At 35.5% G+C, this 19,097-nt stretch overlaps 1 protein-coding gene and 1 non-coding gene across 2 annotated transcripts; one reads left to right on the top strand and one right to left on the bottom strand.

The window, feature by feature from the left end:
- Window positions 1-5,139: 5,139 nt before the first annotated feature.
- Trnar-ucu (transfer RNA arginine (anticodon UCU)) lies at window positions 5,140-5,212 on the bottom strand. Its single transcript has one exon. It is a non-coding gene; the product is annotated as a tRNA-Arg (tRNA).
- Window positions 5,213-5,598: 386 nt separating this feature from the next.
- On the top strand, window positions 5,599-19,049 carry LOC140667285 (calpain-D). Its single transcript, XM_072895061.1, has 11 exons — window positions 5,599-6,650; window positions 7,295-7,656; window positions 7,733-9,099; window positions 9,804-10,043; window positions 10,134-10,526; window positions 11,258-11,559; window positions 11,659-11,695; window positions 11,814-12,139; window positions 12,224-12,566; window positions 12,984-13,162; window positions 13,257-19,049. The coding sequence occupies exons 1-11, from the start codon at window positions 6,262-6,264 to the stop codon at window positions 13,435-13,437; spliced, it is 4,119 nt and encodes a 1,372-aa protein (XP_072751162.1). The 5' UTR covers window positions 5,599-6,261; the 3' UTR covers window positions 13,438-19,049.
- Window positions 19,050-19,097: the final 48 nt, after the last annotated feature.

Genomic DNA, 19,097 nt, shown 5'->3' with positions numbered 1-19,097 from the left:
TAAATTATTTATCATCAATTATTTATTAAAATGCATAAGAAAACAATACCCATACACACAGATATATATATATATATATAATTATAAATAATATTATATATCATATAAATAATTAAAAATAATTATAATGTAATATATTAATAAATAATGTAAATGATTATATAAATTATTTTGTTCTTTTTATATTCATACAAACGTGTAAGAGATTGGCTAACAATTTTAAATAACAACTATCGTTTTCCTTATTGTTCGCGAAAAACAAGTTTACATTTTAAACTTTAATTTAAAAAACTCGCACCTACTTTTCACGTAAAAATAATCCTGGCGTTGACGCCGCTCATTAATAATTGATAACTTATCTATTTTCTTTCAAGATATGGAAACAGAATTACGGAGTGAAGGCGTGACAGCAGTGATTATATGAAGTGTGCATAAGAAAATCAACCATGTTCAAAATGTGCCTTCTTCATATTTAACACACGTATATTACACTATAAAAAATATATCTATGAATGAATCGAAATTTCTCTCTCTTTCTCCTCTCTTATTATGATTGTAGAATTTTATATCATAATTATACTCAGAAGATTCAAGTGCGATCAATACGAAAGATAGTATCTACATGTGTCTAAAATAAAATTAAAAACTTGAGCATTTGAAGATAATGGAATTCAAGAATTGGAAAAAGAAATTTATTAAGAATCAATGTAGAGCTAAGCAAACTTATAGCGACAAATTTTCACGTTGCATTAGATAATAATATTACATATAAACTGAAACTTACTATAATTAAACCTATTATAATTACGTAAACATTATTATAAGATAAAGCAATTGTATAATATACAAGTGACATGTAATGATAGGTACGATATACAATGTTATAAAAATTATTAATATTTTTATTAAATTATATGACTCATTCTGTGAGACATTTTTAATCTTACACTATTTAAACAATACATATTGTGCATTTTGTAATATAACAGACTGTCTTAGATAACAAGAAGTTTAAGATAAGAAGTAATTCTTTTATCAGCGGATTATGAGCGGTGAGATTTCCCAAACCACAAAATTCCAGCAACAGGAAATACTCCGTTCCTGGTTCCTATCTTCGATAAAGGTTCATTGTACATACGGTGTCGCTTTTAGTAATGCGGGCTTGTACTGATTCATATGTATAATTTATTGACGAGCGGAATGCATTATCACGCACATAATGCAAATAATTACGTTCACGCGATAAAACGCGCGACACTTACCGCAAAGTCATGAAATCTATGGAAACGACGGCGTTAATCTACATAAATAGAATATAAACAAGAAAAAATAGAAATTGTTACATCATAAATGATTTGTTATTAGACAAAATACATAGAGATCAATATTTTTGCAAATGTATCGTATTTTATGATGATAAAACATGGTGATTGATATTGATTCAAATAATGTCTGCTCGATTTTTATCATAAATAATCGCAACACAATCATCGCGACACAAATTTTATAGCAGTAGCCAACCGGATTCGATGCCATTGACCGCCGATACATAATATCGATTTACGTACATATATTCGTAGCTCGCAAAAACTTGCGCGGAGAACCGTCACTTCGATAACCCGTCGCACGTCAACATAATTCTTGTGTTTTTTATCCATTCTACATTCTGCATATGTATACGAGGTCGAAAGTTGTCGCTCTGATAAAATGCTTTTGCGTTGCCGTGGTAAGATAGCAGCAAATATTGACCGCAGATTCAGCGAATCGAAAAGTCTCGTAAAAAACAGGATGACGTACAAGTATAACAAAACATGCTTGTTGTTGCGCTTCCTTGATACAATAATCCTTTCCAGGAATTTTTGAAATTTTTTAATTCTTATTCAACACAAAGTCTTTAGAAAGTTATTTCTATTTTATTTGGTATATTCTTGTTTAAAAATAGAAGACGAAAGATTAGCGATTCAATTCTTTTGCAATAATCATATTGTATATCTAGCATTCTTTAATAATTATACATACATATTATCAATATTTGCATTTTCTAAATATATCGATAAAGAAAAAAATTATAGCAAAGTACAAACTTAATCCACAGGAATTCTAGTTGATGCTTTCTCGAATATTCATTATCGATTTATATTATAAAAGAAAGTTCTTTATAAATAATCACGACACATTTTAAACGTTTTTCTTTGCGAGCTGTTTACTTCAAAGAGAGAAGCGAAGAAAAAAATCTGTCGACGCGTGAAGAAGCTGCGTCATAGTGTTAACCGTTATTAGACATGCATCAGTTAATATTGTAGAAAATAAATGACGTAACGTGTGACAGAATCACACGTTCCTGTACGATAAACGTAATTTTTTCGCGTGAGCGCTGTATTTGATTTCTTCTCGAACAATTTTATCGAAAGTTTAATGTAATATAATTAAAGTAAACCACACATTCTCTCTCTCTCTCTCTCTCTCTCTCTCTCTCTCTCTCTCTCTCTCTCTCTCTCTCAACAATACTATGAGAATCTCAAAGTTGTAAAAAGGATCATAAAATAACGCACTTTCAAGCAAATAACTCTCTCTTTTAGACGTTTGATATATGATTTTACGAAATAATGACATCATTTTTTCTAACGATAAATAAGTAATTGTCTGGACGATCGGTCAGATTAATTTTATCGCAAATATAAAAAAAAACATATTACTTTGCAATATACTCGTACATTTTTTACTTCAAAACTCAGCAAACACTCAATGTAATTTTCACTGGCGATACGAAAGTAGATAGATGCAACATATTTATTCATGATATCACGCGGAAAATTTTCCATTTACAAGTGTGATTATATGAAACCCTCTGGAGATGTTAAACGGTTAATTGACTCAGGGTAAACGGACAGAGCGATGTCAATTGTCGGGATTTAAGAATTTCTCAAGCAGCAGGGGGCCTTGTTATTGCTGCCGTTTCTCGTGTTACTCGGTCAACGTTTAATAGATCTATTAATATGTATTATAGATGACTGTAAGAACGCAATTTTTATTTCACTATAAAATAGTGCGTACAAAATTCCTTTATTTATTTGTATTCGAATTTGTGTTCAAGATAATATAAAGAGAAAAAGCATGTAACAAACAAAATATTAATATGTTATAATTAAAGTAAATAATTTATTAATTTATTCGTTATATGATTTATAAGTATGTCTTAATGTATTTAAAGACTTTCGCTGCTACAAATTGCGCATTATATAATGCCACTCGATATCCCTACATCGAAAGAATCGCAGAATACGTATAGATATCGCATGAATATAATCGCTGTTAATTAAGAGCTCGTATCCGTTGTTGCTATAAATGATGAAGGAGGAACAACGTAATTATTTATGAGGCTGTTCTATGATTACGAATTGGAATGGTGAATGCGGCGACTAGCTGTCTGGTAGTGGATCATATTGGCTCTATTCCAAAGAACGTGAACGCGGTGGAAACATGCGAGGTCGATCTGCGCCGCGATTCGAAAATCCGAGAAATAATTTCGAACGAAATAAAAAGTTATAGAACATCGTTTCTCGGCCAATTTTGCGTTCGTGGAAACGCAGGTAATGATTCACAAAACGGAAAGTTTGAACGCCACCGTTATTCTTAACGAATAACAGTGGAAACTTGAGGGAGGTATCGTAAAATGGAAAATTCATAATGTCATGGTTATTTGGCAAAGATTGTTCGTTGTATAATAATGGAACCGTCGTCTAACAATAAGATCTTGGCATATATAGAGATATGCGTGTATTTTGAAATACAATTATAATATCGTTTTTTGTGCATTTGCTAACGTAAATAATAAATTATAGGAAAGATTTTACAGCGCAATGCAATTAATAACATTATATTTATGTGCAATTTATGCCAGTAAAATTCCTATTATTTTTCTCGAATAGTATTGGATCTAATGTATGTAATATTTATTTATTTTAATTATAAAAATATTAGAATCAAGTTAGTGTATATATTGGGTTTAAATATAAAATACAATAATGTAAAATTTATTTACAAGAATGAGAAAAAAAATTTTAATTGGAAAACAATAAAATGTAAGGGATATGTTTCCTTTTCTAATTAAAAATATATTCATCTTGCTCACTGGTCTTTGTATGTTGTGCAGTAGAATTATTTTCGCTTCGAAAAATCAAACAAAACTGAAAGACTGTCAAGAGATGTAGTCAAAGTAAGACGCTTCTCGGTAAGAAGCAAAGAAGAAGCGTTTCCGTAAATAAACCGACGGCGTGCTGTGTGCTGCCTCGGTGACCAAAAGGGGATGGCACGTGAGCTTTTGCGGAGAAATAAATCTGGTAGGTCCAGAGAGAGCGTGGAGAGTTTCGTGTGTCATCCCTTAATGATCCACAAGGCTCGTTAAATATGATATATGCTAAAATTTCGCCATCGTCTTTACCTTTGAATTTCTTCAAAATAATTTTTTTCTACATAGTGTCTCTTCTTAATGAAATTACCGAGATCTTTTAATATTCTCGAAGAAAGAAAGACTATTTATATTAAAAAAAAACTTGCTTTATACCTCAACATAAAAATATAATTTGATTCAACAAAATTCTAATTATGTTTATAAACGTTACACACTCAATGAGCTCATTCATTTTTACGTAAAGTAAAATCGAACGTCCTTCTAACGTAACACTGCTGACGTCGAATCCTATATACGATATATATAATATAATATACGATATGTATAAGATATAATTTTATATTTAAGACATATTTATATTTACGTAACCGTATAAAAACTGTTATAAAATTTATGAAATTAAAAAAAAAAAAATACTGAAAAAATCGAACATAAATAATCAACAAGTATTCTTTTTTTCATTATTATGCGATTCGTACTCTGAGCTCACATTTATTGTTAAATATGCCTTTAAACGTGTTTTCATACATGTGTTTGTAAACATTTAGAAGCACATTTAACGATAAATGTGAGTTTAGAATACGGTTCTGTGTTTGTAAAATACAAAAATAATAATAAGTTTGTCAATGAATATTTCTATTATTATAAATCTAGTTTCACATTTCATTAAAATAAATAGTATCCATGTGTAAAAAATATATACAAACGGTTTTGTATCCCGCTCGCGTCATCCCTGGTGGGGATCGAACCCACGACCTTTGGATTAGAAGTCCAACGCGCTATCCTCTGCGCCACAGGGACTTGGTGAACTCAATAGCTTGATTGCTATAATAGAAATTACACATCTTTCATCTCTTCTTTAACAGATGCCGCCAGTGCGCACGGCAGTTAAAATGTGCAGTAATACATAGACATAGGTATTTAGGGAAATTCCGTAATAAATATATAATCTCATATATATTCATGTAAAGGTATTTACATAACAAAATATTATTCGAGACTTGACGTGTCATCAAAACAACATGTTGACAAGTGTTTTTTTTTTTTTTTTTTTTTTTTTTTTTGCTATCTCTATACACAGAAAATATTGTTACAAAATATATCAATAATTTTCGAAAATGTGCATTTTAAATTATTTGTATAAATTTTTATAAACACGGATAAAGAATTGGTCGAGAAATATTTCTATTAATCAATAAATATATTAGTTTGAAGAACTGTAATCAATGCTTCAGGAGTCGAGAGCGAACAATCTCGCGCCGTTCCTGTGAGAAGACAACGGGGACAGAGGAAACGGGGACACGGGGACGAGAGAGAAACAGTTCGCAGTGGAAGGGATTGGAGAGGGGATCGACAGGAAAGATGGCCGTCGCGGAACATATGACAAAGAACGGCGGGCTCCTGTCGCGGCATCCGACGACGGCGACATCCTCGCGACGACGAGCAGGACGCGACGCATCAGCTGATCGTCGCCGTTAACCGCCGCCCGTCGGCGGCCGCGTCGTCGCGTCGTAGTGTTTCTCCCGGTGCGGCGACGGGGCGATCATCAGAAGACAGAAACAGAAAGATCAGAGACTGGCAGCAGACAGACAGAAAGAAAGAAAGAAAGAAAGAGAAAGTGCGCGCGTGTGTGTGCATGCGAATTCGCGTGGGTGTTCTCGGTTCTCGGTTCTCGGTCAGCGCGACTCGGGGGGGTCGGAATCGAAGATCGACGTTGTCGCGACGTTGTCCGTGGTGTTGCTTCGTGGTGACGCCGTTGACGCCGTCGACGCCGTCGTGTGTCCGCGTCCGTGGTGACATAGTGGTGATATAGCGCGGCGCAGCGGGGGAGCCATGACTACGCGTGGAGAATGGGCTCGATCGCGTCGGTGTTGCAGTGGCATTGCTCGGAGTGCGCCCTGATAAATCCGACGGAGAGCGCGAGATGCGCCAGGTGCGGGTTGACGCGGCTCAGGAGCGACGAGAGGGCCGGCGGTCACGACGACCGTGCCTCGACGAGCGCCGCGGAGCGTAGCGGAAACGCGCGGCAGGAGGGCGCGGGGGGACCGCGCGAGCGAGGCTCGACGAGGGGACGTGAGGACGGAGAGTGCCCGCGGGCACAGGTGTCGTCGTCCACCTCCGGGGAATCGACGCCGCCGACACCGCCGCCGAGGACCGACAGATTGGCAGCGCACAACCTGACGCAAACGTCGCTACCCGTCGTCCAGCGCGGCGAGTCCCGACGCGCTGTTACTAACGGGTGAGGGTCGCGATTTCATTCCCTACCCTCCGTCCTTTCCTCTTGTGCCTCCCTTTTCCTCCCCCATGAGTGTTCGTGTATACCTCGAGGAACCGGCGATCTTGTCACGCTACATGGATATCTATGACTTGTTTGGATCGGTACTATTTTGGTATTAAATGTGATTATCTGATTCTCTTATGTGTGTCATGTTTATTTCGAGCAGTAAACATAATAGGATCATGTAGCTGCATTTAGATTATTAGTCTCTCATTGTTTATTTAATCTTTAATAAGACTGCCTGATTATTTATTTATGTTGAGAGTGCTTACATTGAATAAACAAACTTTAAGTATATATATATATATATATATATATATATATATATATATATATATATATATATATACACAATATATATGACAAGATTGCATTAGGGCTGCATTAGAATTGTGTATTGTCTTTTTAAGTTTCAAATAATTTTAATTTCCTATAATAAATATAATATTGCCTTAGACAATAATGTCAATTATGAGTATATTTTTTACTACATTTCTCAAATATATATTATAATTGTTTCTAGAATGCAATGTTTTATTACTTTTGTAACATTGTTACCAAAATATTGTTATATTCTTATGTAATATGTTCCTATAAACTTACAGCTCTGAGAGATATCTATCTGCATGCGAAGTTAAGAAAAATTTACATTGTGGTTCATGGAATGGCAGATCATCCGAAAGGAAACCGCTGAAACGTTTTTCATCTTTACCTTCTTTAATCACGCAATGGACTTGTATTCGATGTCTGTTGGACAATAACTGCAGTTCATTGATTTGCGCTGCTTGTGATGCCAGTGCGTCAATAGCTCAAATTGACGGAAAAAAGATTGGTGCACGCAAAAGTAAAAAGATTAATCTGCATAAAGAAAATCGTTTTAAAATCACCTCTGGACTTTTGGCCAATATCCTAGATGTGAATGCTGGTACGAGCGATCCCAGTAATAATGATAAAATTAATAATACAGGTGAGTTTTACAAGTTATTAGAATTGATCGAAATGCATTTTACGCATCATTAAATTACCGCTATAAAATTTTCCAGGCATGGCACAGTTGACAAGCATAAGTCGAAACGAAAGACAAAGAGTGGACCATAAAGACTGGATTTTACCGTCAATTGGAGCAATGGAGTCCACTGCGCTTCCGTTCACAGATAATACCGATACCTCTCAACGCTCTCCGAAGCGGCATAGTCCTTCTATGTATGAACGGGTCAAATCTAAAGTTAGTCGTTCATTATCGAACGGTTCTGTTGTTCAAAAATTGTCGGATCATGTGGTACAAAGACCCACGAGCCTAGTGGTACCGGAAGCGCGTCAGGATGATGGCTTATGGAGCTGCGACAATTGCACGCTAGACAATGCGCCTGGTTTGGAGCAGTGCGAGGCGTGCGACGCTCCTAGGAGTCCCGCACCCTGCAGCGGAGTGGTTATCAGCGTGCCAGCTTGGGTACCACGCGCGCTGTCGTCCGCGGGGCCTCTGTCCTACAGAAGATCCTTCTCCGATGCAGATTCCGTTGCGAGCGTGACGCAGAAGAAGACTGTCAATCGTAGAAGTCTGAACGACGAGGAACCGCCCGCGGTACCGCCACATTCCATCGGCTTCAACTCTAGACCAAAGTATTCCTACATCGGGATAACTGATCCCGATATACCGCCGCCATTGCCAAAGAAACAGAGCAGTAAGTTGGGTCTGGTGCCGACAAAGGCACACAGTGAGGTGACCAGTCCGGTGAGCGATGTATCTAACATGAGTCCGCTTAAGCGTATGTGGACCTGCAGAAAGTGTTCTTATGCATATAACCCATTGTGGTCCAGCGGTTGCGATATTTGTGGCTCGTCCAGATCGCCACCGTCATTGACGCAACCCAGCTTGATAACTGTCACGAAGGACACGAGTAGCTATCCGACGCACGCACAATCGCCGATCGTTGTGTCGAGAGACAGTGTTAGATACATACCACCGAAGTCAGCTACCCTGGCCACGGCAGAATCCGATCTGGACGATCAGATCGATCCGCCGTCGCCAGTGTGGACATGCAAAAAGTGCACTCTACTGAATGCTGCATCGAGAACGACCTGCGAAGCTTGCTGCGGTTCGAAGCTGAAGAGTATTATGCATTTGGAGGATGCCACTCTGCGAAAAGGCGAGAGTTGGGTATGCCCGTCATGCACACTAAGGAATCCACTCTCGACGCAAAACTGCAATGCCTGCAAGACTTTGGCAGACTTTCTTGAAGTTCCGAAAGATAATAGAGCTCTAGGTCAACGAAGTCCAAGCCCGAGACTCTGCTCGACCCCGACGAATTCCAAAGCGGTTACCCCAAGGCACAGAAATTCTGTAAGACGAAATGGTTCGACAGCAGTTGACAAAAGGCACTCGAGAACCAGAGATTCTTCACATACTCAAGTTAGTATCTTTTTTATGGAATTTTCGGAAATAAGTTATTGGTTGGCATATTGGATAATTCTTAGCGCGCGATTCTTGCCACAGTTTTTAATTTAATTTTTTTTTTTTATTTAGCTTGTTGCATTGAAAGCTAAAACATATATATAGTTTAATTAAAGTAGTCCATGAAAACATTTCCTTAGGAAGTTTTTTAAACGTGAAGTGTTTATTAATGGAAATACTATTTATACATATGTTAGAAAATATAACTGTAATAACTGATTGTGAGATAATTAAAGTTAGCACTTTTTATACATATCACATATACTGAACCACTGCCAGTACTATTGTTTTTTTTTCTTTTTTAATTTAATTTTTTTACAATTTTACTAGTGTATAGATAGTACTTCCATTAATGAGTAGTTAAAATTTAAAAAATTTTTAAGATTGATATATTATTTTATTGATATTCTTTTACTCTATTATTGATATTTATTATTATTGACATACTAAAAGTATAGCTACGGATAATAAATATAAAAACTCTTAATTCAAATTTTGCAAGCTTTTTTAAGCTCCGTTAAGTACGAAGTTACGTATTAACTTTAATAAAACTGTCATGGACCAACTACCTTAATAGATTAATCTATATACTCTTAATAGATTAGACTAAAACATTAGACAAACTAATTTTATTTTATTCTATAATTTTTTTTATGTTTTAGTGGCAATGCAAATTATGCACGTACGAAAACAAGAGTACGACTGTTGTTTGCGAAATGTGCCAAAGTTCAAAGTCACTGTCTCAAGTATCTGGAGATAGAGGTATACCTAGGCTCCTCGAATCAGGCACTAGTACTCTTAGAATACAGCGGCAAGAGAGCGTGGTGATGGAAAATCTCAGGCAGCTAGAGGAAAGAGAAGCGTTAGAAAAATGGGAACGCATTGTTCGATATTGCAAAGAGGTAATGACACGAATCTAAAGCACACTATATATAACTAATGTATCATAAATTGTTAATGAAAACTAAACGCTCTTCACGTTTATCTTATAGACAAATGAACCGTTCGTCGATGATTCGTTTCCTCCTGCTCCGAAATCTTTGTACTATAATCCCGCGGATACAAAGGATAATCACGTCGTCCAATGGAGAAGGCCACACCAAATTAATGTGGACTCAAGTGTCGATTCTAAACTGCCTTGGGCTGTCTTTAGGACACCCCTACCCTCTGATATCTCGCAAGGTGTCTTAGGAAATTGTTGGTTACTGTCGGCTCTGGCTGTTCTTGCCGAAAGTGACGAGCTTGTAAGAAGAGTTTTGGTCATGAAGGAGACATGTCCCGAAGGTGCTTACCAAGTTAGACTGTGTAAAGATGGAAAATGGACGACGGTGCTCGTTGATGATCTATTACCCTGTGATAAGAGAGGTCATTTAGTGTACTCTCAGGTATATTTTGACTGTATATTATCAAGAAATATGTATTGTAGATATTATAGGGTGAGTCTTTTGATTTTCACAAAATGAAATATAACTTAAATATTTATTTCTGGCCAGATAACAATAGGGTAGAATGACATTTGAATATTACTTGATCTTATTTATTTTTCTTAAATTAAAAAAAAATTATTATATTAAGTTATCAAAAAAATTATCAAAATTATATTAATTTATCAAATGTCTTTTACATTTATCCTATAATGCTCTATCACACAGATTTTATATTGCTATTTGCACCATATTGTATCTATGGTTGTAATATTTTCGTGTATATTAATTAATATGTAACTTGAATTTGTCAATATATATAGGAAAAAAATATAGCAATACCAGACAATATAGTGCAATCAATGATGCAAAACCTGTGTGTAATAAATTCGAGCAATATAGGATAATAAATGTGGAGGACATTTGATAAATGTAAAAAATTTTTTCAAAATTTTAAAAATGAATAAGGTTAAGTAATATACCTAAATGGTATTTTATGTCCTATTGTTATCTGACAAGAATAAGTATTTATCAATTATATTTTATTTATTTCAATTTGAAAACCATTAGATTTCTGTGACTCACCTTATATATATATGTTCATTCATATATATATATTTTATTTTTATTTTATTTTATTGAGCATTGTTATTTGCGATATTATTTAGTGACATATGCATCTTGTGTTGCAGGCAAAAAGAAAACAACTTTGGGTGCCGCTAATTGAGAAAGCAGTTGCTAAAATACACGGTTGTTATGAAGCATTGGTATCCGGCCGTGCTATAGAAGGCCTAGCAACATTAACTGGTGCCCCGTGTGAGAGCGTGCCTTTACAACCTTCAGCATTGCCAAGCGAAGACGAACTCGATAGGGACCTAATATGGGCACAACTCTTGTCCTCGAGGCAGGCTATGTTTTTAATGGGTGCTAGCTGTGGAGGAGGTAATATGAAGGTTGACGAAGAAGAATATCAACGCAAAGGTTTAAGGCCGAGGTAAATTGAAAATTTGTTTTATTTTACGTTATTTAATAAAGTTATTGTATCCTTTATTTTCTGTCAACTATTTCTAATTAATACGTGCGTCTGTTCCAGGCATGCATATTCTGTTCTCGATGTACGTGATGTACAGGTAGGCTTCACAGATGCTGTACCTAGTTTAACATTTAATTTAGTTCGGCTTGAAACATTAACATGGTTATATCGCACATATCGTCTCGATGATAAAAGGAAATTATTGTATTGCGCAGGGAATACGATTGTTACGACTACGCAATCCTTGGGGTCACTATAGTTGGAAAGGAGATTGGTCGGACGACAGTCCTATATGGACTCTGCAATTACGAGAGATGCTTATGCCACATGGTGCTTCGGATGGTGTTTTTTGGATATCCTTCGACGATGTTTTAAAGTACTTTGATTGTATTGACATTTGTAAGACAAGAGTCGGATGGAGCGAAGTGAGATTACGCGGCACTCTTCCTCCGTTGTCGTCCCTCAGACATTTGTCGTGCGTCCTTTTAACAGTATTGGAACCCACTGAAACGGAATTTACGCTGTTTCAAGAAGGCCAAAGGTAATTAGACTATTTTATAAATTACAGATAATTACATTACTTCATATACAATATACAATATAACACAAATATATAATTTTATAGAAATTCGGAAAAATCGCAACGTTCTCAATTGGATTTGTGCGTGGTAGTCTTTCGCACGAGATCTCCGGCCGCTCCGGAAGTTGGTAGACTAGTGGAGCACAGTAAACGGCAAGTACGCGGTTTCGTCGGCTGTCACAAGATGTTGGAGAGGGATCTGTATATCGTTGTGTGTCTAGCTTTTAATCATTGGCACACTGGGATGGAAGATACGTCCAGTTATCCAGAATACGTTCTCGCTATTCATAGTTCAAAAAGGCTTCTGGTTGAGCAGATATCACCGCCTGCCTTTGTCTTAGCTGATGCTATTATAAGTTTAACATTGGCTAAAGGACAACGACACGAAGTAAGTAATTAAATGTCATATTGAATATAATACGTTATAATATTACATTATAAAACATTATATATTAATAATAAATTCAGTTGGATGCACTAGTGTGCTCTGATGCACATTAAAGGTTATTGTATACGCAATTTTATTTATTAATATAAGCATAAATAATTAAAACATTAAGATAATTATAATAATATAAGTTATTATTCTTAACACAACAATAATAATTTCTTAGTATTAATTATTTTACTTTTTTAATTACTTATATTATTGTAAATTTGTGTACGATAACTTTTATGTGGATCTAACCGAATGCAATAACTAACATAATAAATTCACTACTATAATAATTATAATACTAATAATACTATATTAATAAAAGATATTACTGCTTAAAATAATATTGATATATATATATATAAACAGGGTAGAGAAGGCATGACTGCTTATTATTTAACTAAAGGATGGGCCGGTTTAGTTGTAATGGTCGAAAATCGTCATGTGAACAAGTGGATTCACGTAAAATGCGACTGCCATGAAAGCTATAACGTTGTGTCCACAAGAGGACAACTCAGAACTGCCGATAGTGTTCCCCCCCTTCACAGGTAAAATATCATTTAATTGCCTTATTAAATTGACGTTGAATGACCTTATTCCAATACAAGATTAAATTTTATATTATTCTATCGCTGTTTCTAGACAAGTCATCATAGTTCTAACGCAATTGGAAGGTAGCGGAGGTTTCTCAATAGCACATCGACTTACGCACAGATTAGCTAACAGTGGAAATTTGCACGATTGGGGACCGCCTGATACACAACATTGTCCTCAAATTGACACTCAAGTGGAAGGTTTGCACAGTCCTCGCTTAATAACGTGAAGTATAAAATATAGACCGAACGAAGGTTGGACATTACCGAAAGAAAGTATTGTCAAGTGTAATCAAGAATGATCCTCGGAACGTCGAGAGAATTGACTGAAAAAAAAAACCAAAGCAAGCTAGAAACATTTCAGCATACTATAAGATGTTCTGAAGACATTAGAATACTCTTTGTGCTTTCTAGCTGATGATACGGATGCTCTTAGCGTTGCAACATGCTCAGCATTGGACGTAATACAATAAGTAACAATTAATGTACAATGGTTTTGGACCCAGTGATTAAAAAAAAAAAAAAAAAAAAAAAAAAAAAAAAGATCTTTTTTCGAATAGATAGTGGTTCATGCACTTTGCGCGCGCTGAAGAAGGAAAAGGAAGAACTTAAAATGCAAAAAAAAAGATAAAATGAGATAAAATATAAAATACGTGCAAATGAAGTGTTTCTGCTGGAACTATTGAACCCCATAAAGAAGACTTATGGAAAATTTATGAAGAACAAGTTGAACATTTTGCTTGTTATATAAACAAAAAAAAATTATTTTCTCAACTTAACGTTTATGCGTCGTAAGAAATGACAAAATCTAAAGATTACATAATATAATATAAAATGAAACCATTAGAGAAGACACATTATATAAGGATGTGTGTGGACACCGTACACATTGTTTTTGGAATTGCTTAGAATGTAGTACGATTATATCGGATCGGGACATTTCCGATTTAACCAATGTTTACATGCCGATCTTATTGCTGTAACACGTAAGGCCGTATTCGAAACCCGCATTTAAGAGAACTTGAATTCTTAGTTTCATTTAATGTGTGCACGCCCATGCGCGTGCGCGATATAAAAAGAGAGGCTGGAATTTTATGCAAGAATTTCCATGTATCAACTGTAGGGTAGAACGTTTATCTAGACTTTGTTGTTCTCCCGTCTTGCAATTGAAGAATGTTAAAATGGACGTAGTGTACGGCTCTAAAGCAAGAAAGAGAAGAAGTGAACTAAAGATTTCTTTTGAAAGTTTTAAAATAGGACTCGTTCACTGCCATTCTATGCAATATGTATATAGCTTACTTTTGTTTCCATTATAAAACTATCATTTGATTAGTTTTAAGAGACAAAAGGTGGAATTGTCAATGATGTTCCTCGCATTGGTTACCATTATTTTACTTTGATAAATTGGTTGCGTAATACACATGAGGCAAGCATGGCAGTTAACGAGTTAAAAGTCATTGATTTTGTATTTGTATGCTTTTTAAAAAATGTATTTAAAAATATATTCTTTTCTCGTTTATCCAGCCGAAAGCGCAGTCGTAAGATAAATTTTTGTCGGGAAAATTCGACATTTCGGTTTTAATGTCAAACTGCCATATTCCATGTTTTTAGACAATGGTCGATTGGCACGCGCGGCATGTCCTGCAATAGCAATTCTATCGAATCAAAAAATTGTTTACTGCTCTCTATATACATTGAATGTGGTGATGCGACAATATGCGATGCTGTGATCAGTCAATAATGCTTTAACTCGAACCGAAAATTTAATTCTCTGTTATACCTTTTATTTAACAGAGAGACTGAGAGAGAGCATTGTGAACGCTATTTCAATTAACAGTACAAAATTCCCGTCTACTCTAAATTCGTTCGTTTTATATATTATATAAATGGAATAGAATTGTATAAGTTTTATTTCGAGACAATTTTTCTGTTGATAATTTTTAAATTATTGTATATTACTACTTATTGCTAATAATAATAATTGTTAATAATTTAAACTGCATGATATAGCTTGAATTTATAGTTTTTATTCAAATCGAAAATTAATAAATTAGTAATTATCACTTTATATCGATTTTTACACGTGTCTAAGTTGCGCAAGTTTAGATTATTCGAGCCATCTTTTTCATGTCGCAAATCGCAATCCCACTTATGCGATTGTCTTTCGCGGAGAAATAAAGCAAGCGAGACGTTTATCCCCTCCCCCCCGCCCCACCCCGTCGATCTCAAAACAGCAGGCCGAATTGTCTTAGCGCGAGGCCTAAGTGTTAGTAACTATAGGTTTTAAGAATTAAACGAAGAACATAGTTTCAGGAAATGTCCGTTTAAATAAGCCGTAATGCGTGTATTGACGGAAATACGTCCAGATAATCAATCTTTACAGCGTGACGCGCTCAAAGTTCAGTAAACGTTTATGACCGAGAATCAATTTTCTCGTGCGATGGCTCGTGACTTAAACGACGTGACGTTTTAGCACCAGTCAACAAACAGTCTGTAAACGTCGTTTAATTCATCCAAACATTCGAGGAATTTATTCTTGAAGTATTCTACGAGTACTCTTAATATTTGCAGTAGATTCTGTATTGAGTGGCCTTCGTTTACAAAAGATACTAGTTTCATAAATATAAGACACGGACAACCAGAGTTGTGCGTTTCAAGTTAGGTTTCAGGAAAAAATTGGAATATAAAATCTTAAAGTTCGTTAACACAATACAAAATACTGAACAGCGAGGAAGAAGCTAATTAAAAAAAAAAAAAAGAAAGAGAGAAGAAAAGCGCCCTGTCTCTCCTCGCATCGAAACCTCCCTTCGAAACGTACAATACTCTTATTGTGAAATCACGCGCGCACATTTCTTAAACAAAACGTAAGATACCGAAAGAGCTAGAGAAAGAATCTCATTTTTTGTACCAGGCATGAGTTGCATTTTACGCGAGGGCAGTGCTTCGAAGACTATACGGAAACGCTAATACACCTAGTGCCATACGATGTCGTCGTTATGTAACGACGAGATTATTCCCCCTCTCCCCCATGTAAACGGACGACGATGACCGTACATATTCGCATGTCATAATATAAGCGTTCTCCTCTTTCCCCTCCCCGCCCACCCCCCGCAGAATAAGTAAACAAATAATCTATTTTACATATTGCATTATCACCGAGGCTAAAGCGTTAAGAGAGCGTTCCCGTTTTGCGGCATTTAAAACCGTCTGGCGCTGTTTGTCAAAACGATGAATGTGAACGTTAATTTATTAATGAATATTGTGCGGTAATCTGCGGTGCACGCACATTTTATTTTTCCTGTGCACGCATACAGAATAAATCGATAGAGTTCCACATGGCGAAAGGAAATCTATTACGGGATGTTGTCAAGTTATATTTCTGGAAATTCATGTAAGATTCCTGAAATAATCCATATAAAGCGGATAAAGGGAGATGCCTGCGGAATATTTTTAAGATGTACTAATGTAATCCCAATCATCTCTCTTTCCATTATTCGGATATCTATTTTTACTGTGACATTTGTAAAATGTTTTCAGGACGCTACTGTTAAACATTTTTTTTTACAATTTCCATGTCTTTTATCGAGATATTCATTCTGAGCAGCTCAGTATCAATATAACATATGTCTTTACATGTATATGATATATTGATAATATCTCAAGAAATTGAAATTGTATTTAATAAAATATTCAGGGGCCGATTCAATATATCCCGTAGATTTTTATTGCTATGTGACACGTGTCGATATACCGGAACTACAACAATCGACTCTATTCTACAGCTTGAAAGTATAAAGAAAAGTATAAATATATGTCAGTCAAAGATATAAAAATTTCAAGTAACATGGAATAATATTGATTGTTTTAGTTCCGTGCGATTTTGATATATTTTGATACAATGAAAAAGAGACAACGTTCGAGCGTCGCCGTTCTGTCAAACAATCGCTTTAAGGGATCTGCACAAGCTAAAAGCGGACAAGATGTACATTTTAAGAGCAATAACTCATCGTGCGTTTAGCGCTACACTTACTTGATTTCGGGCTTTCTCTGATAAAATCACAGTTTCGATCGAAATTTCTTTCTCTATATTGTATCTCTAAAGGGAATATGCGGAAGCGAAGACATTTAAACGGAATAAAGTTCGACACGGCTGAGTGTTATCGACACAAAACTAACTTAACGCTAAACGCGCGGCGAGAGTACAGGCCTACGTAAGCACAAACATCCTGTATAGAGGAAGTACCATTTGTACATAAAGACGAATAATTTATTCTATTTATGGGAGAGAGAGAGAGAGAGAAAAAGAAAAAGAGGAGGAGAGCCGGCGTTGTGTTATATTTGAGTTGTTTTGCATGTGCTTCGGTGTTTCCGTCACACGCGGCTGCAAGCCGCGCGGCGAGTTTGTATAATGCATTCTATATAAATATAAAAAAAAATATATATATATATATACATACATACATACATATATATATATATATATATATATATATATATATATATATATACATACATACATACATATATATATATATATATACATACACAAATACACACATAGCGCAGTTAGAGAGTGATATACCGAGATCGAGATACGACGATGACGTGCGAGGCGTAAATATCCGTTCGCGTCGTCTCGCGCGTCGGTGGCGCGTGATTTCTCGACGAGTGTCGTTTCTCACCGAAAGAGCTTTGCCAATTATTATTTTTTTTTTAATTTATTGTTATTATTATTTATCGTCCTAAGACGGCATATTTCTCCGTGTGTCGCCGTCACGCGAGTGGCCGGCGGATTATTTACGGACGGTCGCACGCCATCGCAGAGTACCTAGGAATATATTCTTAATATGTGAAGAAAATATAAGAAAATTAACGGTGTCTCGTTGTATTTGTATAATAAGGTGTAAAGAGAAAAAAGAAAAAAAAAACAATGGTGTCATTTTCATGAGCGACTCATATTTCGTAAATGATGCTACATACGTACCGGGTGCATTCTAAATTGCATATACAAGCGTTAATTAAGTGTCCATATGGTTTTTTATTTCGATACTTTGGAATTAGAACGACGCGGATCACTGTACGGTTTGATATAATAATAATAATATAATGTCAAATATTTGGCAGATAGAACTTTATACATAGTACGTCCGATTAAAATTAAGATCGGAGATTTATTTCATCGATCGATCGCCTTGTTTGAAATTTGATTGATATTTATTTGAAAAATATCTCTTTATTTCAATTTCACAGATCAAGCGCGATAAAATTGATTTTTCTATATAGTTTTAACATATTGGTTCTTGTGATAAAATTAACATCATTGTTTAACAAAAATTTACGAGAGAAAGGACAGAGAATACGAAATCAGCGGATATCAAGGATAGGAAAATATCGTGGCAAACATTGTATCATACGTATCGCGTATTATCGACGACCTTTCTAAAGAAACGTATTTTAAAGAGTCGAATATAGAGCAAAATATAATATATATGGAAAAAAAAAAATGATGCTTTTGGATGCGCGTTCACTTTTATGTCGTTCAGCTCGCGGCTGTGATCATTTTAGAAACACCCATGTACGAACCCGAACCAGCAATCAACTTTGTGATAGTCTGTGTACCGTATCTGGTGAACATCGTTAAACTAATCCCATCCCCTATAGATAAGGTGTAATAATTATTAGACTCTCTCATCACACGTACACACACGTATACATACATACATACAAATACACACGCAAAGGAGAAAACATATTTACTACGTCATAAAGCGATAATGAGATTGTGTTGTCCCCTGATTTGTATCATGTAGGCACGTTTAATAATAAATCGAAATATTATCTAGATTGTCTCCGTTATTTCCAGTTTTTCGCAATTCCGTATTAATTTATT

This window comes from Anoplolepis gracilipes, chromosome 6, assembly GCF_047496725.1.
Source record: "Anoplolepis gracilipes chromosome 6, ASM4749672v1, whole genome shotgun sequence".
Lineage (NCBI taxonomy): Eukaryota > Metazoa > Arthropoda > Insecta > Hymenoptera > Formicidae > Anoplolepis > Anoplolepis gracilipes.
Note: the sequence above shows the minus strand (reverse complement) of the source record. Positions and strands in the feature narration are given on the sequence as shown.

Excerpts from the sequence above, each read along its gene's own strand:
- LOC140667285 (XM_072895061.1), top strand. The coding sequence starts at position 6,262 with ATGGGCTCGATCGCGTCGGTGTTGCAGTGGCATTGCTCGGAGTGCGCC. Across the intron at positions 9,100-9,803 it reads GAGATTCTTCACATACTCAA|TGGCAATGCAAATTATGCAC; the intron begins GTTAGTATCTTT and ends TTTATGTTTTAG. Across the intron at positions 10,527-11,257 it reads GTCATTTAGTGTACTCTCAG|GCAAAAAGAAAACAACTTTG; the intron begins GTATATTTTGAC and ends CTTGTGTTGCAG.